General features: G+C 47.8%; 1 protein-coding gene across 1 annotated transcript; it reads right to left on the bottom strand.

Annotated features, from left to right (window-relative positions):
- Positions 1-904: 904 nt before the first annotated feature.
- On the bottom strand, positions 905-24,864 carry FTSJ3 (FtsJ RNA 2'-O-methyltransferase 3). Its single transcript, XM_081885587.1, has 21 exons — positions 24,698-24,864; positions 21,845-21,950; positions 19,723-19,769; positions 17,975-18,054; positions 17,265-17,364; positions 16,034-16,228; positions 15,368-15,483; positions 13,544-13,648; positions 13,120-13,220; positions 12,076-12,156; positions 11,802-11,963; positions 10,806-10,941; positions 9,611-9,816; positions 8,199-8,310; positions 7,727-7,820; positions 6,892-7,051; positions 4,556-4,644; positions 3,562-3,664; positions 2,471-2,654; positions 2,184-2,278; positions 905-1,435 (listed from the first exon to the last, which is right to left on the bottom strand). Exons 1-21 carry the CDS (start codon positions 24,762-24,764, stop codon positions 1,237-1,239), a joined length of 2,538 nt encoding a protein of 845 aa, XP_081741713.1. The 5' UTR covers positions 24,765-24,864; the 3' UTR covers positions 905-1,236.
- Between the last annotated feature and the right edge of the window lie 201 nt (positions 24,865-25,065).

The raw sequence follows: 25,065 nt of genomic DNA, 5'->3' as shown, positions 1-25,065 counted from the left end.
GGGAATTTGGGAAGCACAGCCAAACGCTTCAAAATCTGCATGTGTGATTGGAGCCAATATCATTCTGGCCTGCCGCACTGTCTGTGCGTCAGGCTTAGGCTACACTCACATCATTCATTTCCATAACCTCCAACATGTTCCAGGAGGACGTGCATCTTTCTGGGCCCCCAAAAACAGGATGCTCCAATTTAATCAGTGGAGGAGTATGCATTTAAAGCAGAATGATGCTTTAAAGTTCATGACTTCCTCCAAAGAATTATGGGATCTGTAGTTTGTTAAGGTTGCTGAGAGTTGTTCGGAGGCCCCTGTTCCCTTCATAGAGCTACAGTGGTTTAGCAAATCAACTCTATTTTGCAGGGAACTCTGGGAGTGGAGAAGGCCCCAAATACCTGAAAGACAGCCTACAGATTGTCCTGAGTTTTAAGAGAGGCGTTGCCACCCCCCTCAGAATTGTGTTAATTCCCTCCCCAAAGAGGTGAATCTGGCTTCTTCATTATACAGCTTTCAGACAGTGCTGAAGACAAGCCTTTTTTTACCTTAGCTTTTGACACAGGAAACATTTGTTTTCCAGGCACACCCTATTCCGAGGACAGTAATTGGTTTTTAATTGCCATAACCTGACCTGGGGCCTGCTGGTAAAGGACATGTAAACAAAGATCTATGATAATAATAGGCCACAAGTTCCCCACGCCTGCTTTAAAGCCCTAAACAGCTTGATCCGTTAAGGAACCTACTCCCAACATGCCTGGGATCTTGTGCCACATGTCTGTAATCAGCGGAGTGTCAATCAAAGCTATGAACAATGGGGAGGGATGTTTGTCTTTGATGCAATACAAGGAACACCCTACCACTCTAAAAGAGTGCCAGCACTACTGACAAGAAAAATAAAAGCAGCCAGAGATAGTTCATGAGAAAACAATGTTTAATAACCAAGGGCAGACACCTTGAAGGGAGGTATTTCATGAAGAGGCCTCTCCACAGACACGCCTGGTGAGCTGCAAGTGGGCCAGGATAGCAAGAAAATGAGCCCAGGCAATGTTGTCCCAATGCACATACAGCTCACACCACCAGCCACCAAACCAAGCGCCAGGAATTCTGAAATTCCATGTGACATCTCAACAAACCTGGTCAGCTGCTGCTTGGAGACTCCTGGGGCGCAGTTCGAGATGCTGACATGTTCAAGGGTGGCAAGAGGCCTGCTCGCTTAGCACCCACGAAGCGGCAGGACAAAATGGTTCACTTCTTCCGCTGCCGGTGTTTTGGCTTCTGTTCCTTGCGTTTCTGGGCTCTCATGTCCTTCTTGAGGCGGCTGTCCACCACTTTGAAGTGGCCCTTGACTCCGGCAGGGCGCCGGACCTTCCTCCCAGCGCCCTTTTTGGCCACAAGGTAGGTCACCTGCCGTTTCTCCTTGCCTATCCCTGCCTTCTTGTAAATGCTGTTGTTGGAGAAGGGGGGGGGGACACAGGGAAAGTGGGGAGTTATGAGCGAAAGGCTTCTCTTCGAACCCTGTACAATTGCTCCAGAGTCTCTTGTGTTTATTTAGTTGCTATTTTACTTATTCAATTCATATCCCACCTTTCCTCTGAAACAGAAAGGTTGTCGTGTCTTCCTTTCTTCTCACAACAATTCTGTGAAGTTAATTTGGGCTGTGAGTGTCCCAGGGTCACCCAGCAGGCTTCGTGGCAGAGTAGAGATTTGAACCATGGTCTCCTGAGTCCCAGACTGGTAACATTGCACCATGCTAGCTCTCCAGTCTCTGTCTGGAAATCTGACCCTAGAAGACTGGCCCCAAGAAAGATAACTAGTTTATCCGGTTCCAAGGGGACTGATTTAGCTATATCTGAAGCACAGCAGGCCTGGCTTTCCCCAGAGCCTGGGTGGTTCATTCATTTGGGAACGCTATGGAAGCTGTTCTGTGATTGGTTAGGAACGGTGGCTCTAGCGGCCCTGCTGTGGGACTGCAACTCCCATCAGGCCCTGTGATGGGAGTTGTAACCTAGCAACATCTAAAAATGCCTCAGGTTCCCCACCCCTCCCTGCAGTTGGAAGAATATTGTGATATCTACACGCTGCAGACCTCAAGAGGAAACAGAATCTCCCTCTGTGAGCCCTGCGGGATTCATGTAGCAACCCTGCTGTTCTCCACAGGAAGCGCCCCCCCCCCCGCAAAGCTGAAGACCTACCTGCGCAGCTGAGCAGCTTTCTCGCGCTCAGAGATGTCCACGGTGTTCACCACCGACTCTGCTTTCTTCTTCATCTGCTCCAGTTTCTTCAGCATCTGCGGAGAGGGACAGAGCAGTCAGGGCACTGAGGGAGAGGGCAGGCAAGCAGGGTTCCTGTGGGGTTTGGAATAAACCTGGAGAGCTGCTGCCAGTCAGAGAAGGCAATAAGGATGGACAGATCCTCTGATCTGGAAAAGGGCAGTTTCCCACTCTGTGTGCGTGAACGGGCAGTTTGCTCCCTTGCTTACCCGCCGCTTCTTGCGGGCCTTGGCCTCTGCCACTTTCTTGATGGGCCGGGCATTGATCTCGCGCCAGCGCTGGCGGTACTCCTCCACCGTCTGCCGATCCAGGGGCAGTGGTTTGCGCCGGTGCTGGTGCTCTTCCTGTACAAACCACTCAGGGAGCTCGTCTTCCTCCTCGTTGAAGGTGTATCTGGGGGCAGGAAGAGCAGTAAGCAGGCAGATCAAAACAAGCGCCTGCTTCCCTCCCCTCCCTAAAATTAAAACTGGAGGCACAGTTCACTCTTTAGGATGGGGAAACATTTCAAGCGTGCTTCTTAGCTCAAAGGAGGCAAGCTCTCAGAACAAGCACTCTTGCAGAGACTCTTCACAGCTTTACCTCATCGGGGATGACTGGAGGACCCAATTGCAGCAGGATTACCTGCTCACAGGTGAAAGTAGCCGAAATAATTCAAGACCAAATCAGCCGGCTCCAGTTAAAGCTGCAGTTGGAGCCCTCCTACCCCCACAAATATCAGGCTTTACTGTCCACCTTCTACTTGACATTTAGTACCACCTGCTTTTTCACTCCAATTGGGGCTCTGATGTACTGGTGATCTCTCTTGGTAATTAAAGTGTAACAGAGCATCTGTGTGTCAGGCTGCAGCTCTAGGTGCAAGGTCTTGAAGTATCACACTTCTGCGGTGATACATGCTCACATGCAAATCTCTGTGTTAAAAGGTGATGATCAGCGTCCTATCCCTAAAGAAGAGAAACGGACTCCTGTGTGGCTCGGATAATCCCTTTAAACCATGATCTATGTTTTAGGATGTAATTAGGTGATATCACCATTGATGTCTTCTATTAATTTATGAGCAGAGGGCGATGTTTATGTTACAAATTTGTTGTAATGTATGATGTTGGTCTTTTGTTTTTGTTTTGCTTTGGTTCTTGTCTGTTTTTTTGTAAGTTTTGGCGGTTTTAAATTTGGAGGTTCAAGTACATTATGGTGGTATGGGAAACTGTCGTGTGACGGGCCAATGGCCGTAATAAAGATCAATCCAATCCAAGGTGATGAGGGACACGTAGAAGCTTGCCAACTCCTCCCTACTCGCCATTACCTGTTGAAAGAGTCATCAATCAAATCCCTCTTGGCCTTTTTGGAGGCGGCAATGACGGAGCCCAGTGCCAGGCCCTCGGGGTCCAGAATCCGAGCTCGCTTCACTGCAGAGAGACAAAGGCTGCATTCAGACGTGGGGAATATTGTGTTAAGTCTTCCCTGTGGCTTTGGGACTGATAAATCATCCCGCAGCACTAGAATCAGAGAACTTGGTAGTTGGAAGGGCCCCCTGGTGCTCATCTAGTCCAACCCCGCGCAAAACTAAAATCGCAACTAAAGAATGGTCACACAACTAAGAGATGGTCACACAACCTGTTTAAAAACTTCCAGTGAAGGAAAGTTTATCACATTCTGAAACAGTCTGTTCTACTGTTGAATTACTGCCACAGAAGTTCTTCCTAATTCTTAACGGGAGTTTCCTTTCCTACAACTTTAATCCACTGGTCTGGGTCCTACCCTCTGGAGCAGCAGAAAACAAGCAGGGTCCATCTTCACATATTTGAAGATGGCTGTGATATCATCTTCTCAAACTTCCTTTTCTACAGGCTAAACATACCTAAATGTCATTCAGATCACTGGACACTGTCACTACGCACTTTCTGCATATCCAGGCTTCTGCTCCTCTATGATCCCCACATGAAAACAGCAGGAAACAACTGCTGTATACTGCTCTAAATCTCTTCATTTTATCTCCTGAATTTTTCTGGGTTAAGTGGGCTGAAAAATGGATTAAAAATAAAAATCTGACAGCATAGAAATAGGTGCTAACCATGTGCCACAGTCCACTGTTTTTTTACAGAAGTTGTGTGAAAGCTCAAGTATACTGCAAAAATTAACACTTGGGGAACTGTTGGGGAAAGAAAACGAACTGCCGGGTGAGTGCAGCTGCAACAACATTTCAGACTGTCTTCCAGGCGGCTTCTCGAGCTCCAAGGTTCAGAGAGGAAGTGCAAGCAACCAGGGTACAAAAGCCCCCATTCTTGGCTCATCCTCACCTGGATCATCGATGGGGACCACCTCAATGCCTCTTGGCTCTTCCTCTGACCGGAGCCGTTTTGTTCCCTTGCATGAGGCTGGCTGCTCCCTGAAACATGGAAAGAGTAGGGAGTTATGAGACGCCTTCGCTCCCACGTCCCATCCAATAAACCTTAGAAATGTCACATTAGGCATACTGCTCACCAAAATCTAAACAACATGGAAAGCTGGAAAGGAACTCCCAGGAACTCTGGGATTTACTTCTCTGGGATCTCCACCAAGGCTCCTGCTCCTGAATCCAGCTCTGTTAGGTAGAGGTTAGGTAGAGTGTTTTTTAATGACCTGTCACGGTTGCTGGATTGGGATCCTTTGAACATAGCTGCGAATGCATTGCTAATCTCAAGGCTGGATTACTGCAATGAACTCTGTGTGGGGCTACCCTTGAGGTTGGTCCAGAAGCTGCAGCTAGTGAAGAATATGGTAGCTAGGTCGCTTCTGGGGTGTAGTGGTTAAGAGCGGTAGATTCGTAATCTGGGGAACCAGGTTCGCGTCTCCGCTCCTCCACATGCAGCTGCTGGGTGACCTTGGGCTAGTCACACTTCTTTGAAGTCTCTCAGCCTCACTCACCTCACAGAGTGTTTGTTGTGAGGGAGGAAGGAAAATGAGAATGCTAGCCGCTTTGAGACTCCTTCGGGTAGTGATAAAAGCAGGATATCAAATCCAAACTCCTTCTTGCAACACATAATACACCTCGCTTCTGCAATTTGCACTGGCTGCTGATCCTCCACTGGGTCAATATGGTTTTGGTACTAACATGTAAAGCCCTGTACATCTTAGGACAAGGGACCTTGAGAGAATACTGCATCCCTTGTTTACCCAGTGGGCCACTGCGTTCTGCCGGAGAGCTTCTCCTTCCAGCTCCAAGGTTATCAGAAGCCTGCTCCACAGTAACTTTTGGTGCGGCTGTTCTGTGGAGCAGCATGGCTGCTGAGATATGACAGGTCTCCACGATTAGCACTTTCCAGAAGTAACTGAAGACCATTTTGTTCCAACTTGCTGTTCGGGCCGGAGGAGTAGGTTTCTGAAGTAGGTGTCCCCCTTTTTGTATTGTTTTAAAACTCATCTTCTTCTGTCTGTTGTGCTGTTTTGTAACTGATCTCATTACATACTGCATATGATGATTGTCAAACCTGAGAGAACCAAATGTTTACCAGCTGTGCCATTGAACAATGTTTAATGCTCTTCAGAGGTAAGGCAGCCTTAAAAATGAAATAATGAAATAATGCATAGAGCAGCTAAGTCTCACTGACCAAATTAAGGAGATGTCTCTAAACAGACAGCACTCCCCTGCTATATTTCCAATTTAACTGAAAATATTTATACCTCACCTTTACTTGTAAAAACAAACAAACTCCAGAGGCAGCTCAAAACACAATACACAATAATACCAAAACTGTCAGGGAACTGCCATCGGAGCCAGAGGGAGAGGGAGGGCTCCAGAGGGGTTCAGGAGAGCGTCCCGGGAGGGAGAGAAGCAGCCCATCTGCTGGGGAAGGAATTCAGCGTAGCACCAGTGGAGAAGAGGGGCAGATGGGGGAATCGGCGAGGTGGCTCCATGACTCCTCGCCGGAGACCAGCGGGGAGAGCACGGGTCCTCCGCTGCCCACACCCTCCCTGCGCAGAAGGCTTCCATGCAGGGAGAGTAAGCGGCGACTAGGCGTCAAAGAGCTTCTTTGCTGGAAGAAGTTCAAGAAACGCCCACTGACGGATTCTGCCAGTGATTGAGACAGCCACGGGTGAGAGGCTGTCCAGACAGAAAGGGTTCACCCAGGTAACCTAGCCAGGTGTGGTGTCAATTTACGCACGAGCAACCCCTAGAACCATTACAAAAACCAAACATAACAATATAGCAGCAGATGAAGACAGTTGGGAACAGCAGCAATCCCACTGATCCTTGACCACAGCATGATTTAATAGCTGGATCCATTTCATGAGAACTAAAATCCTACTTGATCTCAGCTGCAACATCATGGGAGGCGATGAAGGTGATCCTAAGAAGGATTTGGGTAAGTGAGGCAACAGGGATTAAGCAAGAGAGTGCAATGGAAAGAGAGAGCTTAAAACAGTGATTTTTTCAAAGAAACCTAGAGCAGCAGCACAAGAGAAATAGAGGACGGTATGTGCAGTCCACCAAAATCTTATGACAATATGCGGAAGGACTTTTTGGGCTAAAACATAGGAATGTGACTTCAACTTCTAGAGCAGTGCGGTTGGTATGTTGAAAGATGTTCATGTGGGATGTAAAATTTTAAAATTAATTTAAAAAAATTATGCATTTCTTTTAAAAGTACTTCACCTTTCATCATCACTGTCGCTGCTGTCACTCTCCCCCGTGTCAGAACCCTTCCCCTCAGCTGCACCTGTAGGACCTTCAGGCTTTGGGCCTACCTCGAGTGTCGTTTCGAGCGCAGCACCAGACCGGGGCTGCGTCTTTTTCCTCTTTGTATTTTTGGGGGCTGTGTAAGAGAAAACCACAGACAGGGTGAGAAAATCTCTCCCTCGCCTACCATCAGTCATCCTGAACTAACTGGCCTGGGGCAAACGTGAGTGTGGGGGGGAGGGAACGAAGAAGGAGGCTCAGCCCCAGAGAGTCAAGATTCACATACATGGACAGTGACGGAGTTTCATGCTCCAGTACCGGGGTGTGTGTGTGTGTGTGTGGAGTGGAGAGCAGGCGGGGGGCAGGGCTGGCGTGCGTCATGGGGGCGGGGTGTACCGCCTACAGGGGCATGGCGCACTGCCTGCGGGGGCGGGGCGTGCGGCCGCGATGGCACCCTGCCGGGATCGCACTGCCAGGGGCAGTGCGCTCCCCCCGCACTCCTCTTCCTCCACCAGTGTACATGGATGCCAAGCTTAGTATATGAAATCCCTTCATATATGGTAAGTGTGAAAAACCAACAGCTTATCGGCAGTCTATATTCACAGGCTTTTCTGCAATAGCAAATCAGTCTTCAAGCCTGGATTCAATATTAGCTCTTCTGGTTACTGAAGGCAATGTAAATCCTACCACTGTTCAAGAAGTTGCTAGCTCTGCTGTCACCCCTGAAATCAGCAGACACTGGAAGTCTGCATTTAGTCGCTCAAGGAATGGATAGATTTTGTCATCCTTCAGGCTCAAATATGTTGCTTACCTGGGGGAGGTTCTGCCCGGTTCTGGGACAGAACTTGCGCCTGCCCAATCTCTAGTGCCTCATCAGCATCGTCGTCAATCCCAGCAAAAGCTTCCTGGACAGCAGATAACAGAAACGTGAAGGGCACAGCTGGAAGCATTCCTTGCTCAAACAAGGTGCTGCTTCCTAGAATAGCTAGCTACCTACTCTGGCTGCAGGGCACCCATCTGGAAAGCTGAGCCAATCTAACATGACACTCCAATAATGATGCTCTTAGCGTTCCCACTAGACCAAGGGGTGGGGAAGCTGCCACCCTCCGGATGTTGTTGTTGAACTCCCAACTCCCATCAGCCCCAGCAAGCCCGGCCAGTTGTCAGGGATCTATGGGAGCTGCAGTTCAGCAACACTGGGCGGGGCCACAGGTCACCCAGTCCTGAGCTATGCCATCATTGGTCATGGAGGAGGCCAAAGAACCTTATCAGGAGATGCTCACCTTGCCAAACCACAGACTCGCTTGATGTTCCTGCCGCTCCTCCTTGCTCTCTAGCGCCACCAAAAGTGGGTTCTCTGCCTCGGCGCTCTCCTCTTCCTCTTCCTTGGCAACCCTGTAAACACATTGGCCAGAACTCCAGCAGAGCTCGAAGCACTGGAAACACACGAGACCCACCTGTAGCCCACCGGAGATGGGTGGGAGGGAGATTGGTTGGACTCACAGGTGTATCCCTACTGCTGTTGGAGGACTAGGAACTCCCACTTGGGAGGAATAAGGAAATCCCACCTAAGAGGCATATTGAGGGTTAACGGGCGACTGAATAATATCTGTCCACACCCTATTGCCTTGAGCATTTGGGGGGAAAGGGGTGTAGCTCGTTGACAAGAGCTTTTGATTTGCAGGTTCAGTCCCCGGCATTGGCAGGTGGGCATGGGATGTCCCCTGCTTGAAATCCTACAGAGCTGCTGCCAGTCAGTGTAGACAATACTGAGCTAGATGGAGCAATGGTCTGACACTGTTTAAAGCAGCTTATAAAACAAAACCAAAACCAAAACAATTCCTTTATCTCCAGGGATGGGAGCAGAATAAAGGCAAGCTGGGCTTTCTACGTCAGTGTTTTTATGGTGTCTCTCCCCCCCCCCCCTGTTTCTAGCAATTGTTCTAGAAAGCAGACCCTCAAGGTAGTAACTTCACCCGACTGTCCAGCCCCCCAGCTCCTGTCCTGCTCCTCCCCCCTTTCTCTTTCTCCCTCTCCGAGTTCAGATCCTTCTTTTCCACAGAAGGGGGATACATGATCTTCCAGTACATTGCATTCACATTCAATAAATGACGTTGCGGAAAGGAAGTGGCAGTTGGGAGTTGACAGTTGCTTGGTTATTTCAAATAGTTCTAGCTTGACTGAGAAGGTGAGGGGACCTCATGCAGATGCTGCTTGGAGGAGCTTGTAAACAACACTTACTGTTCAAATGTTGCCAACCTGACAAGTACAGTTTTATCTTTAACTATTTGTGTGAGGCATTTTTTAAAAAAAAATCACAAATAGATAACAGTTTGGCTTTCGAGGTCAGCAATTTTGTGATGTCTTTTCCCCCTGCTTCTAGCAATCGTTCTAGAAAGCAGATCCTCAAGGTAATAATTCCACCTGATTTTCCAGCCCCCCAGGCTTCTGCGCACTCTCTCTCTCTCTCTCTCTCTCTCTCTCTCTCTCTCTCTCTCTCTCTCTCTCTCCATTCGGATCCTTCTTTTCCACAGAAGGGGGAGCCATGATCTTGCAGTAATTTTCACCCCCAGGTTTAGTGCTGCTCAGGTGAGGAGACCACCTGCGGTGTCTCTCTCCGCCTCCCTCCAGAACGTAAAGCCAACCTCATTACTGCAGCCAACCTGCCTTGCATCTTCCCGCCCCCCTTGGGTACCTCAGCTGTGGGGCCTGGGCCCGCTTCATCTGCCTTGACCGCTCCTCAACCTCCGCCATCTCCTCCTCGTCCAGCTCGCTGGCCAGAGACATGTCGTCGTCGGAGTCTCCCCCTTCTGAAAGCGAGAGGTCATCGTCTGCACCTGCTGCTGTCGCCACGAAGGTATCTGCGGCCGCCATGTCTCCCTTGAAAACCTCATTCAGCAACTAGAAGTGGAAGAGCACAGGTGTGTGTATGGGATGTGTCAAAGGAAGGCGGGACCATCTTAGAGGGCAGCTCTCCTTACCGCTGGGAGCTGCTACCACTCTTCCAAGCTGCTCACTCTAGGCAGTGTAGTGCAATGGTTAGAGTGTCAGACTAAGACAAGGGATACGAGGCTTCGAACCCCCACTCAGGTGACCTTGGGCGCCAGGGCTGTTGAGACAGTATATATATATTTTTGGTAGGGTGAGAAAGAACCATGCGTACAACTTGGAGCTCCTTGGTAGCATATAAATGTACTAAATAGACAAATATGAACAATAGAAGTTCTCCTTGTTTATTAAAGCGTGTTTATAATGCCCTTCATTGCAACAGGCACAGGGCAAGACGCTACAAAACAGAATCATTAGCATAGCAAAATTATTAAAACATAGCAAAATTATTAAAACTTAAGACCCAAATATCTGAAGGATCCATCCTTACAGACCCTTTTGGGTGTTATAAATGTGGGTGAGGGACCCTTGGTAGTCCCACCGCCCTCAGAAGTGGGCATTCTCCATGGCAGCTCCTAAATTATGGACTTCCCTCCAAGCACATGGGTGGGTCAAGCATCATATGAGTTCAACAGGATATGTGAATTAGGAGGAACTTGTATCATACTTAGAACTGGCTTTACTCATCACACCTCTAGAAGCTTGATGAAAGAGGTGTGTCTCCACCCGCTGCCAAAACAAAGACTGTAAAGGCACATGACAACTGTGAAGCCACCACCAAAAAGGCTCTTCCACAGGCCCCTGCGCTGGCCACCTTCAGAGCAGGAGCCACCGAGTGGGCCTCACCTACCAGTAACAATGAACAGGCAATCACTCATTCTGGCTGGGGGGCAATGGCAGGCAAACAATATCTGGAGGGCATCAGGTGGTGGAAAGATGGACTAAGACGAATCCTCCAGGGCCCGTACTTTGAATGCATGTTTGCAACACTTCCTGCTTACCTGACTTTTGCTGATGGCCCGGAGGGAGAACATGCCAGTGTCACCGTCATCGGCGACAGAAACGCCGGGAAGATCCATCTTGAGCTCAACGCGCTCTCGCTGCCGCCGTCGCTCACGCAGGATCTTGCGTTTCTTCCTGGTGTTGGCAAAGAAAAAGATGGTGACGTGGTGGATGGAGACCGTTGGAATGGCTGGGACGGAAGGCAGGGGGCCAAAGTAATAGTTGGAGCAGGAGCCAATGGCAGGAAGAGCTAACTAACGCTACTTTCATCCCCTGCTGAGTTCATAGACTCACAGAAATGTAGAGCTGGATGGGACTTCCAAGATCATCTAGTCCCCCCCTGCAATGCAGGAATTTGCAACTGTCCCCTACGGGGATCAAACCTGCAACCTTGGTGTTATCAGCACCACGCTCTAACCAAGTGAGCTATCCAGGCTGACAAGGAGTTCTGCAAGGGCAACAGTGAGAAAGAGGAAGATGGCCCACCCCCTGGGCCAATGTTCGAAATTCCCCAGGCGCACTTGGCTATTGGTCACTTGTGAACAAGTAAAGATGCCTGGGTACCATGATGGCGCCTGAGGTCTCCACCATTTGGAGGTGCATGCCTGGGGACACTTGGATCTTGACTGTTTTCACACAGTAGCAACACATCCCATGTTATTTTATCTGCACAACCAGAATGAATTTCAGGCTCCAAAAAGTCATATTGAAAAATAGTACTTTCGAGCTGTCAACTAGGCATTCCGTTTCAGCAACTGTAATCCTGGTTTAAGAAGCCATAAGGGTGCCCAGCTTATATATCCAAGTTTCTAACACTGCTCTCTGGTGGCTTGTGCATGAGGGGCATCTCTACCGTTCCAGGCTTCCCACAGCCCCCGCCCACCTGTCAACCAGCTTCCCCTAGAAGTTCTGGAACACCACGTGGTCCCTCCTTGCAGCCCTTTGTCATCAGACACAAATGGAGCTGGCAATTTGGGGCTGCAAAAACCACCCACCTCTTCAGTTCGGCCATCTCTTGGGCCTTGAGCTCTGCCAGTTTGAGCTCCAGCTCCTCCTCCTCTTCTTTCTCGTCTGGCTCCTCTCTGCTCGGGGTCTCTGGACTCGTCCGCTCAGGCTGTGGTTCGTCCTCCCCTTCGCCCTCCTCACCAGAGCTCAGGCTGAAAACAGGGAAAATAGGCTTTGCAAATCCAGACCGCTTCCCTCCCCCAGCCTATATAGCTGGCTGCCCCATAAGCAGAACCTTGCCAGCCCCCTCCCTGCCCCTCTTACTTGATATCTATTTCCTTGGCTTGCTCTTTCAGCTTCTTGACAAGGAAGCGCCTCAGCCTTGTCCTCCAGTTCAGCAGGCCCCTGAGCAACGCAAAGAAGACGACAGTCAGACTCTATGCCTGCCCACCTGTTTTCTGGCACAGTCGATGGTGATCGCAGGGCCTTGACCAGTAGCTACTATGGAGCTGGGACTTTCAGTGAGAGATTTAGAAAGTCCCCTCTGTTTACTTTTGTCCCAGTTTCCAGGGCTGGGTGTGTGTTTGTGCCACGATTCAGCTGGAGTACAGAAGCAGTTCATAATGGGAACTGGGTGCATCATTCAATTTAGATTTTTCAAAACAGTTTCTAGCCTTTATGAGTGTGAACTGGAAATATGTGGGCAATGGCTGGCAAACTAGAAGGGTGGTGATCTAGCATAGCTGCTTGCATGCTCTTGCTGCCCATAGTTTTAGGGGGCCTGCGGCTGCTTTTGTGACTGGGACGTGAAAGGTGCCATAATATACAGTTACTGACTCACATTTGCACGCCTGAAAGGGTGAACCTGCTCAGGTTGCAAGTGGGTGTGGCTTAGCAGGCTCTCAGCTGGTTCTGCCCCCCCCCCACTCCTCTCAGCTTACTGGAACAAGCAAGAAGCCATGTCTCTCTGAAGGGAACTGAATCTCTCTGAAATGAGATTTTAAAGTCTGCATCTTTGCTAACTCAAAGATTGTTTAGAACCTTTTTTCATCTTCACTGCACTGCCAGTAGATGGAGACATGTAACACTGAGAAACTACTGTGAGTAAAACACTCACTTGTTTGCAAAGTCAAGTGTCTGTTATTTATTTTAGCCTAAGTTTTCTCATGGGGAACATTTGCTTGAAGGTGGATGAAGGCAGATGCAAATCTAACCAAGATTTAATGTGCTTTGGAGCAACTGCCATTGTGTTTAACTCCTCTGCTGGAGAGTAGGAATCTCTTCAAAACCTCTCTCTCTCCAACAAAAGGTGGGCTTTGTTCCTCCATTTCCTACACCCCAAGTCCTACCCTTAAAGGAGGAACATACCGGAGCTCCTTACGGCCCAGAACACGGATGTCCCGGCAACAGTGACGCACTTCCTCGGTGGTAGCGCTGTGACGTTCCAGCTCTTCGCTGTCGAAGACAATCTAGGAAAGGCAAGGGGATGAGAGAGGCACCAATCACATTATCCATCCAAAGGGCTTTGCCCTATGTTAATGAGCCTCCTCAGCAGAACCTGCTTAACCTGCACAGGAAGACCAAACTGAAGCCATACTAAGATATCATAAGCAACGGAAGGATTGGAGCACCTGGTTCTTGCAGCTAGTAACCCCTCCAACTCAAAACCTCCAGGTTCTCCAGTGTCTAATGCTGCTACCACCCTCCTGATGAACCAGCCGCTGCCACAAACATTCAGCCCTCCCCACCCCATGCTATGCAACTCTCCGGTCACGGCCACCTGGGTGCTCACCTCACTGGCCTTTGCCAGGAAGTCCACAGGGTTGGGGGCCTTCAGGAAGTCCGTCAGTGTGCAGCGGTTATAAAGAATTGTGGTGCCATCTTCGTACCCCTCTGCCTAGTTGGAAGGAACAGCAGATAAAAATGAGGAGAAAAGCCATGAGACTATGGAGAAGAGACTTGGGCTAGTCGTGCGCCTCCATGCCACTCACCTCAACCTCAACATCTTTTTTCTCTTGACTTTCCTGGTGCCAAGGATTTTATTTATCTTTTATATATAATTTTTATTATATTTTGTTTTACAATTTAGAATACTCATTTAAACAAAAATCTCAATGACTTTCCTTCTTCTCTTTCCATGGTTCATTTTTCATATCAAAAAAATGCCTGCGTATTTTACACAAACTAAACCATTCAGTATTCCATCCATCAAAACTTATTTACACTCTTGAATTTATCTTAATGCTGCCAACCTTTTCAAGTGTACACAATTTCCCCCCATATATTCAATAAACATTTTCCAATCTTCTCTAAATGTATGTTCTTCTTGTTTTTTTTATTCTATATGTTAAGTCTGCAAGCTGAGCATATTCTGTCAATTTAAGTTGCAATTCTTCTTTGGTTGGGACCTCGCTCGTTTTCCACTTGGGGGCTAACAAAACACGGGCCGCAGTAGTGGCATACATAAATAACCTTTTCTGACACATGGGAATTTCCGTCTGAAATATCCCCAACAAAAAGGATCCTGGTTTTGTTTTTTTGGAAAAGTACTTTAAAGCATTTTTTTCAATTCATTATGGATCATTTCCCAATACTCTTTTACCCTTTAACAGGTCCACCACAGGTGCCAAGGATTTTAACAGAACCTTGCTGGATGAGGCCACTGACCCATCTAGTCCAGCAACCTGTTCTCAGCATCCAATTGTACGCCTGTGAGAAGCATACAATCGGGAACTGAGCGCAACAGCACCATCCCCTCCTACTGTTTCCAGAAAATGGAATTCAGAGGCATAAGTGCCTCTTGACTTTGGCAGTAGAGCACAACCCTACATCCTCCATGATTTTGTCCAATCCTCTTTTAAACCCAGCCAAGCTGCTGGCCATCACTGCCTCTTGTGGGAGTTAAGTTCCATAGTTTAACTATGGAATTTTTTTGTTCCCACTGATGCCTCAAAGCCACAGGTTAGCACTGCGCCCAAGCAAAAGCGTGGAAATTTGCAGTCAGTATCCAAAGTAGAAATCTAAAGCAAGACGGACAGACTTCGTAAGCAATCCACGCTAGGGCTGGGTGATATATCACCCCAAACCAGTTTGAAGTTGATATTGTGATATTGTGACTAGTTTTATAAATTTTGACCTGACAATATATATCAAATCCCAATGTGTATATGTGTGCTGTGCTGTGCAAAAATCACAATGTGGGAAAAACCGTGAGGCTGGCCAATACTACTCTTGATTCCTGCGACCCCTGTTAACTGCTGGCCCCGTTCTCCCCTGTCTCCTGGGGGGGGCAGCGAATCACAAGAGCAGGATCCAGCAAAATTCACCATGCAGGAAAAGCCACAAAGCCAGTCAAAGCCTCTGCATGGCTCCATCCTAATTTCAGACACTGCAATATATATCAATATACTGCGATGCTGCAAACCAGATATTGCCCAGCCTTACTCCACTTCCTTTGCAGCTCCTTATCCTTTCAAGATCAGAGAAGAGCATTTCTGGAGCTAAATCAGAGAAGGCAAGGTGGTGGAGAAAGCTCCTTTGGAGGCAGTGTTTTGGCCAGTTGGCTATTTCAAAATGAAGATAAACTGATCTCCTTAAGGTTTGCTTGTCCACTAACCTTGGGCTTCTTCTGGGACACCAGCTCAGTGACGGATTTGGCCTGCACCTCCACTTCCTTGAAGGCAAACTTGGGGTCGAAGAACTTGTTGTCGATTTTATCTGGGGCCAAATAGCCTGGAGGGGGAAAGTGGTAGCAGAAGAGAAAATGAGTTTACAGTCGTACCTTGGTTGTCAAACGCCTTGGTACTCATCCATTTTAACTCCCAAACGCCGCAAACCCTGAAGTGAGTGTTCCAGTTTGTGAATGTTCTTTGGAAGCCAAACATCCAACGCGGCTTCTGATTGGCTGCATGAGCTTCCTGCAGCCAATCGGAAGCTGCGCCTTGGTTTCCGAATGTTTTGGAGGTCGAACAGACTTCCGGAATGGATTGCGTTCGACTTCCCGAGTACCACTATATATTGATTTCTAGGTATTAGTAACTTTGTATTAACCTAACTCGATTATATGCAACTGCGCATTTTTGTAGTATTTAAAAAGTTGTCTGTTGTCGCTTCGGTTTTCTATATATACCGCTTAGATGTTTTTAATGTATTAAGCAATACAGAAATGAAATGATCAATCAGTGCAGTTCGCAAGGATAAAGCCATGATGCTACCAAGCCTTCCGCTGCTCATCTTGTTCTGTGTCCACCTTGTGCCCACTTCTCCCTCTCTGTGGACTCACCCTGGCAGACCACAAAGATCTCGGCAGACTCGTTACGCGAGGCCTGGGGCTTGGTGGCCTGGACCTTGCGGAACAGCTGCTGGAAGATCCACAGGAGGGGCTGGTAGTCTCGGGAACGGAAGACTTTGCTGATGAACCAGCCGCCCTTGGACAAGAAGTCGCAGGCCAGCTTCAGCGCTGACAGCGTGAGGTTCGCTAAAGGGAGAGCAGAGGGGGAAAGGGAATGAGACGGTGCCAGGGAAATGGGTGGCAAGGGCTGCTGACTTGGTGTTTAGCCCAATCCACCAACACGTTTATGCACAAAAACACCCAGCCCCAGCAACCTTTTGCAATGTATGCATAATAATACTTACCTACCTTACAGGGTTGTTGCATAGATTGCAAGAGAAATTTATTTTAAACATGCTTCGAAAGCACCATGCGTGTGCTTAGCATTCAGCCGGCCAATAATAAATCTTTAAAAGCAGCCCCAAATATTATCATTAACAACTTGCTTTCTAAACTTCATGGATTAAGAGTCTTGTGCTCTACCGACTGAGCCACCTTTCATCCAATGACCACATGGCAGAATACAGCGATGAATAAAGTTGTACACGGTTTCCAGTTTTCTACAGAGCCCCATAACCTCACTTCCAAATGACTGAATAGACAAATGTCCCTTTAGAAGGCAGCCAAAAAAAAAGGACAGTGCTGACAGGGAAGGGGCAACCAGTGTGGCAGGGGGAGTTCCAAAACTGCAGTAGTCTAACCTGGAAGCAGCCAGAGCATGGGTTTAAAACTACTGCAAGATTAAAAGGCCCATGCTCTGGCACACCCCTTATGCTCTGATGAAGGCCTCTCTTTCTCAATGGCCAAGATCAGGGGAAGGAAGGGCAGCACACGAACGTGACTTTACAGTCCCATCTGAGGCTGAGCTCTCACTGGTGTCAAATGCAGGGACACAACTCCACCATGTATTATATGATTTGCAGCAGATGGACGACGTAGCCAAGGGGGTCTTGCAAAATTGACACCACATGCACACTGGGACTCACACGGCCTGTCCTGTGCGCATGAGATTCATTGCTGCTCCTGTACCCCCCAGTGATTGACAGCTTGGGCGCTCTATGCACACAGCTCTGGATATGCAGCTCAGCCACCTGCTTCTCCTTCAGGAGACAGAGCCCACACGTGCCGCCGGCGAGAAGACCGCCTGCTCCCTCCCAGAACCCCTGGAAGGAAAGCTCCACACCTTGGGAAAACGCATCATGTACCCAGCTGGCTCCCATGTTGGGAGCCCCATCGTTCAGCACAACATCCACTTTCCACGTCTTCAGCTCCTTGCGTAGGGCCTGGGAAGGGGGGAGAGAAAAAGAACTGAATTCGGGGCAATACCTAGCTGAGTATAATGCAGAGAAGTACGTGACAGAATTCACCAAGGACAAAACATCTCTGCCTAATTGCAGAGGGCAGGATGTCATTGGGAAAGGAAGGCTCCTAGCCACAGCTGCCAGGTGGGAAGAGGGCTATTGTACCCAGATCCTGTTCGAAGGGTTCCCACAAGCATCTGGTTGGCCACTGTGAGAACAGGGTGCTGGACTAGATGGGCCATGGGCCTGAAAAAGCAGGGCTTTTCTTCTGCCTATGTTCTTGGTGTGCATGAGAGAGAAACAGCGAGGTACAGAGAGCAGACAAGAACACAGAAGAGTCTCGAGCTGCTTTATTAACTTGGCATTTTGTTCTGGTGTTTTTAGACCTTGTTACGTTTTATGCTTTCATCGCCATTTTTAAATGCTACCTTCCCTGGGATTTATTCATTGAAAAACAAATGAGCATGAAATCCGGTGTGTAAATTCCCCAAACAGATGAGAGATGAGGATGGCAAAGGCAGGCGAGACGGAAGACTAAAATTAGCTGCGCAGGGAATCAGGGTGTGGGTACCGGGAAGAGAGAGCAAGTTACCTGGCGACACTTCTCCGTGGTGATGTCTTCCTGCATCGTTACCACATTGGGAATGGGCTTTATGGGAACCAGGTCCACCCCTGAAATCAAAGACACAGGAGGAAGCAGGGAGGGAAATATGGGGGAAGACGTTTCTTTAGGAAAAACACAGTGCCAGGAATCTCACTGCCCAACTTCTGCAGCATAGCCCGTTACAGGCAAAACTGCCTTATATACAGAGGATGTTAATGCGTCGCATTCAAAGTGTGTGCAATCTGTGTACACTCTAGCTGAGCTTTACACTGAGCTGCAATATTCAACTAGGGCAGTCTGAGCACATGGCAGCTGGGCTGTACAGATCAATAAGTACATGTGTACATGTCTTCATGTGAAGATGCCTAAGTGGATAACAATCAGTGCCTCTAGATCAGTGTTTCCCAAACTTGGGTCTCCAGCTGCTTTCGGACTACAGTTCCCATCATCCCTGACCACTGGTCTTGCTAGCTAGGGATGATGGGAGTTGTAGTCCAAAAACAGCTGGAGGCCAAAGTTTGAGAAACACTGCTCTAGGTAGACCCCCAGGAGAAGCCACGTTGCCCAATTCTGCTGCCACTCCATCCAGGGAAGCAGCAGCGGCACCTGCGTTGGGAGGGCTGCTCTGCCCTAGCTCAGTGCTGCCCACTCTGGTTTGCAGCAGCTTCCCAAGCCCTACCGCAGGTGGTCTTTCCTTCTGCTAGAAATCCTTCTAAACAAAGGGTTGACTCTGGGACCTGAGGGACGTACTCTCCCAATGTGCTTTGCTTTCACGTGTGAAGCATCAGGAAACCCCTTTTATGCTTTGTGGCAGCGATGAAGAAGCTGTGGCCCTTCAGGTCGTAGGAAAGCAACCACTCTCCTCAGCCCTGGCCACTGGCCATGCCGGCTGGGGGATGATGGGATCTGGAGTCCACCAAAGCCTGGCTCCCCAGCCCTGCTGTAGGGCAATTTGCTCAATGCACCCCCAGCCCCCTCCCACTGCTTCATTTGCCTGCTCAGGAGAGCTGGCATGACCTGGCAATTAAGAAACAAGGGCTCTGAACCAGGAAACGAACCTGCTTCAAATGCGCTCTCTTCCATGGACAGAGAATCCTAGAACTGTAGAGTTGGGACCCCAAGAGTCATCCAGCCCAACCCCCTGCAATGCAGGAATCTGGGTGGGGATCCTTTTAGGCAGGCCCCTTGCACTCAGCCTCTCGTCAGGGATATTACTTACCTTACAGAGGATGTGCAAGAAGATAATGTATTTGGGGAGTTCACAATGCTCTTTACTATGCAAATGAAAAGCCATGCTCCTTTTGTGTACATCAGCCCCACATCCTCCCTCCCTTGAGGGGTGGGGGACCTGTGACACTCCGGGCTCTGCTGAACTACAACTCCCATCATCTCTGACCCCTGGTCACGCTGGCTGGAGTTGTAGTCCATTAATTTCGAGTGAATCACGGGTTCCCTATCTTGGCTCTAGCCAGTGTGTCTCTGAACACCTGGGAGAGCAGCAGTGGCAGAGAGGCTGGATGGCCATCTGTCATGGATGCTTCAGCCGAGTTTCCTGCGTTGTAGGGGGTTGGACTAGATGACCCTCGGGGTCCCATCCAACTCTACAATTCTATGATTCATGTCCCTTCTTGTGAGCTCCCCAGATACATCTGGGTTGGGAAATGGGAAGCTAGGCTAAATTAGGGGCTCTGCTCTAAGTATCTTCCCTCTCTTCTTCCCGCATCAAGGCTACTTACCAATTATAAGACTGGACACAGGCATAAACTTCGAAGCCACCTGCAACCTGTTGGAAGAACAGAATCAGGTCTACCTTTGAGCGAGTCAACAATGACACCCAAAGAGTGAGAACAAACCTGGTTCATTTGATAAAACCTGAGTTGCCGCTGCAACTCTAAACCTTTCCTGCTCTTACCCCAGCACCAAGACTTTCTGAATGTCATCTAGCATTATGTAATGATTAAAGATAGTGAGGTGTGATCCAGGAGGCTCTTAACTAAAATCAAATCTTATCTCAAATGAACGCCAGTTAGTGTTGCACAGTGGTTAAAGACAGGCTGTTCTGACCCAGGAGGCTCTCTGTCCAAATCTTAAATTAATTATAATAAGACAAAGCACAATCTTCTGGGTGCGTGTGTGCATTTGTAACACAAAAATATTCTTTCCAGTCTGTTCTATTGGGCTGTTTCGAAGATTACTGATAATCTGTGCAAAGAAAGGCCTACAAAACATGCTCTGCGAAGGCAGAGTCAGGGAATCTTCAGGACAGGGGTGGTCAACCTACAGCCTGGACCTAACTTCAAAAGCCCTCCGCTCTTCCCAGAAACCTGAACTGACAGCTAGCAATCTATCCCTCCTTCTGCAGCATGCTGGGTGGGAAGAGAGGTGTGGCAGAAAAGGAAATAAAAGAAGGGTAGCTCCAACCACTTTTGGCCCTGCCCCACTGCAGGCATGCAGCCCCCGACGAGAGCCTCAAGAGAATTAGTGCAGCAGGGAAGAGCTCTCGCCCTTCTCAGAACTGGAGAGCCGGGCAAGAGAGTCCCTTTTCCCGGGAACCCTTTATCTAGAGCACAACTTGAAATCAAGCCAACTGCTTGCCCCTTCCTCTGTACGATGGGCTGGACCAAAGCAAGCAAATGTTGGGCAGGCTACCGATGCAAGATATTTTGTGCCCTTAAGGAAAAAAAACAAATATTTGTCTTGGCTGAGACAGATGTTGTGCTTCACCTCAAATCCAAGGCACCCTTGCCTCATTTTCAAAAGCCTTTGGATAAGATCAGTTAACTGATCTTATAACTATTGCTTTTTTATTTTTACTTGCTACGATAATTGTTTTTGTTTCTGATGTTTTTGATCTGTTTTATGGTTCTATTTTGTAGGCTATCTTGAAAATATAAATTAATAAAATTGTGATTTCAAACAAAAGCCTTTGGGTGTCTTCCCTACTGATTATAATGGTTGTGGGTGTGGAGACCAAGAAATGCCTAAACCAGTTTTAGAAATTCAGGTATATAAGCTAATTGCCAAGTGCCACCTTAAACCTGGGTTATGGTCGCCACAAGGGAATTTCAACAGGGTGAGTGCAGAGATTAGGAAGTTATGACTAAAAGACTGCCATTCATCACATTGTTCTGTTTTGCTATTTATTGAATTTAACTGAATGTTTTATTGATGACTTCTCTATTTTTACTAATGTATGTCATTGCATTTTTTGTTTTAAACATTGTACGTACGTTTTTCTTTTTAATATTATTTGACTGCATGTTCTGTAAGCAGCTTAGGGGTTTTGCATATTAAGCAATATATAAATATTATTGCTGCTGGTGACCAAATAACTTTTCCTCTTTAAAAATGTTTTCTGCTTCTGATGGGGTCCTTTCACTGCCCCTCCCAAAAGCACAGCGATTCAAAGTAAAAAATGGAACCTTGGTGAAGGCATTTCTTGATTGGAAGCCAGTGTTGTCGCTCTCAGAATTAGCCTCACTTCCTCTCCGGGTGGTGCTTTTTTTCATTAATGGACAGCTCAAGGGCAGCTGCAAACCTTACAAGTCCACTTGGGGTGGTTCTGAAGCCTCAGAGGCAGTCCACTTCACCTTGACTTCCCCAAATATCTCCACAGTGGGGATCCTTTCAGGGGCAAGTCACAGGACCAAAGCAAATGAGTATCTTGAAATTTCAACATTATCACTGGCATATACTGAACATATTTTGCTGTTGTTTATCGGAAGCTCTTCCCCAGCTGTCAGAACCACACAGCCTCATATATGTGACCTGTACCAGTAACATGTCAGTAGCAAGACTTTTCTAATCCTGAACAAAACATCCTCCATATGCCCCCTGCCCTGCTTGCCAGTCACTTACCATCCTCCAGGAGCAGCGCACAGATCCAGCAGCGCCCGAGACTTTGGAAGGAACTGGAATTTGCGGTTCAACTGAATGAGCTTGAAAGACGAACGGGAACGGAATCCTGGAAAAGGGATGCAGGAGTGACATGCCCAGTTAGACCTTATTCATTCAATGCATTTATATCCCTTTTTCTCCATGGAACTTCAGGTAGCGTACATGGCTCTTCCCCTCCCCAATTAATCCCCAGAACAACCCTGTAAGGCAAAGTCCTATTCTTGAGCACTGTCTTATTTGGCCAAGATGAGGGTGAGCCACTAGGAAGTAGTATTGAATGGGCTATCCTGGAGATGCAAGGAGAATGGCTGGTCATTGTTCCAGGGGCTGATCAAGAACAGTTTATCTATCTATCTCACTATCAATCCAATACACATACCCTATAGCACAAGAGTGAAGTGTGCCTCAAATTTTAAGCCAGAAAAGAATGTGGCCCAGATATCATTTAGCTAGCCCAACCTAGGTAACATAGGAAGCCACTTTATACAGCCTGAACTGGCCTTCGCACATCATTAGCCCAACCTCAACCAGCTGGCTGGGACCTGCTGCTAGGTTGTAATTTAACAAGGTAGGCCACACCAGCTGCTCTACCACAGTACAAATATAATAGTTAAGATTGAAAGAGTGGCTCCCCAGTTGCATGTTTGTGCAAAAGGAAAGTCTTGGGACTCAAAAGGCTGATTACATTAACACTGACTGACAAAAAACAGCTATCCGGGGTGTGATGGAAAAGTTAGTTTTGCTGGACTGCTTGGATCAAAAACAAAAGAGTGTGTGTGGGGGGGTGTTCTTTCCCTGCCAGCAAATTGTTAATGAATGGCAGCCTTTGATTGGCTGTGGTTCCAGGGGGGAGTTTTTAAAAGGAAAGGATTTGAGATATAGTGGGAGGTAGAGTGAGGTTGGGTGAGTGGGTTGGAGAGGTCGGGAGATAGGTAGGGAGACAGGTTGAGTTAGAAAGAGTGAATTTGAGAAAGAGTTGGTTCTGGAAAAAGACAACTTCCCCTCTGAGAGTATTGTATAGACCAGAATTTTACTGGGAGGCAGAGGTTGAGCCAGGAGAAGTAGGAGCTGGAAAGGAACAGCCTACTTGGAACTCAAATCTATTCTGGAGGGGAGAGATTCTTCTTAGGAAAAGAAGAAACTCCCAAACCCAGTGAAGGGAGGGGGTGTGGGGAGCCCTTGAGTCTATTGCTTAAGGTACCTCAGGAGCAGGATTGTTAAAGGGGGTGGATAACTGAAAGAAAGTATCACTGGAACCAAACCTATAACGCAAAACTGAGGACGAATTAAAGTGTAATCGTACTATACGCCTGAAGTAACCCAAGTTTAATCCATTTGTGTTACATACTATCTTGCCTTAAATAAATCTTTATTGTTTATTTAAAGAAAACCTGTCTGAGACTCCTACTTACTAAATATCCCCTTACAAAGGTCCCCCGCAGGATACTCTGGGCTAGAATTTTAAGAGGAAAGGAAAAGAAACCTTCAAGTAAAGAGTTGTTCAGTGAGGTGGGGGCAATTTATCTAAGTGAGAGTGGGCCCAACGGCGTGAGAGGAAAAAGTGCTGTCGTGTCCATTGTTCACACAAGCATCTTTCCTACCCCTACCTGAAGATGCCAAGGATGGAACCCTGGGGAGTGCATGTGCTAGTCAGTGTAGACCTTTGCATGGAAAGCCTATGTTTTGCCACTGAATTATGGTCCTTCCCTTGAAGAAGGACTATCTAAAGCAAGCCCAATGGATACACACCCAAATCTTGAATCATAAGAGCAGCATAGTGTAGTGGTTAAAGAGACTAAGCTATGAATCGGGAAGCCAGCCCCCAGTTCAAATCTTGCCTCTGTCATAAACTCATTAAGGTGGTCTTAGGTAAGCCACCTCCTCTTAGTCCCCTCCATTTACATTATGGGGAATAACACTTATTTATCTCACAGGACTGTTGTAAAGATGGTGACTAAAACAGTTTGAACATCTGAAAGCACTTATCAAATGTCAACTGTTGCTGCTTTTATTGTTGTTATTATTATTAGTAATAATATTTTGCCCCCCTGCAAGAAGATTACACCCCCCATATGCAAGTTATACTTAAGCATTATAAAATTCCTCTTAAGAGTCATGTAAAGCAATGGTTCTTCAACAGGTGGGTCAGAATCTGATAAGACGTGTGCTGCAACAGATACACTGCCGCCTTGCTAATATATGGTAAAATATTAAGAAATGGGTCCCCAAAGTGGAACCTGGGTTTGGAAAGCTTGACAATGCCCAATATAAACTTTAACCTAATTCTACATCCCACAAGTTTAAGTCGGTTACTGTTTACCCAAGCCTCAGCAGAAACTTTACAGCTAGGTCTCCCCTGCCTCCTCAGGGAATCACAGAATTGCAGAGTTGGAAGGGACCAAGAGGGTCATCTAGTCCAACCCCCTGCAATGCGAGAATCTTTCACGTAACGTGACGTAACGTAACGACCCTGAGATTTATTTATTTATTATTATTATTATTATTATTATTATTGTTATTGTTATTATTATGTCTCATGTTCTACCGACTCAGCTATCCCGGAGTGGAACAGTTTCAACTTCAACCACCCATCCGGGGCCCCCGTTAATCCACAAATCAAACCCAGCCCAAGACTTAAGCCATAGTAACTACCTCACAGGGCAAAGAGCGAGGAAAGAGTGTCTCTGAACTTTTCCTCTCTGTCGAGCAACTATCCCCGCGTATCTGGGAATGAGGGCAAGACATACATTGGGGTCGTTTATTACATTTAAGGAAGTAAACAAATAAATCAGAACTACACCCCAATTTTCTCACCAGTCTCCTTGGCCAAGTGATAGAACTTGTCCCTTCGGGTCTTCCCCACTTTGGGCTTCTTGCCCATCTTGGAATCAGCAGCTGGGGGTCCCTCCGGCGAAGAGAAGCAGCCACTACGCGCACACGTGCTCGGAACTTGATCTGATCCTTCCTGCAGCCCGTAGCACTTCCTCTTCCGGTTTGTACAATTACGTTCGCCGGCATCATCACAGCCATTTTGAGTGTGGCAGAGTCCTCGCCCACCCCACCCCGCTCGCCCGCCAAATGCAAACGGACAGGAAGCTATGCAGAGATCACGTTTTACCTCCTAGGGGACCATAGGGAATCCGAAAGACAACTACTGTACGTCAAACTGTCATTCGGTTTCC

The sequence above is a fragment of the Podarcis melisellensis genome (assembly GCF_964234715.1).
Source record: "Podarcis melisellensis genome assembly, chromosome: 13".
Classification (NCBI taxonomy): Eukaryota; Metazoa; Chordata; class Lepidosauria; order Squamata; family Lacertidae; genus Podarcis; species Podarcis melisellensis.
This window is presented reverse-complemented; position numbering and strand designations above follow the sequence as displayed.

Excerpts from the sequence above, each read along its gene's own strand:
- FTSJ3 (XM_081885587.1), bottom strand. The coding sequence starts at position 24,764 with ATGGGCAAGAAGCCCAAAGTGGGGAAGACCCGAAGGGACAAGTTCTAT. Across the intron at positions 17,365-17,974 it reads CCACGGAGAAGTGTCGCCAG|GCCCTACGCAAGGAGCTGAA; the intron begins GTAACTTGCTCT and ends CCCCCTTCCCAG. Across the intron at positions 7,821-8,198 it reads CGAGTCTGTGGTTTGGCAAG|GAAGCTTTTGCTGGGATTGA; the intron begins GTGAGCATCTCC and ends TCTGCTGTCCAG.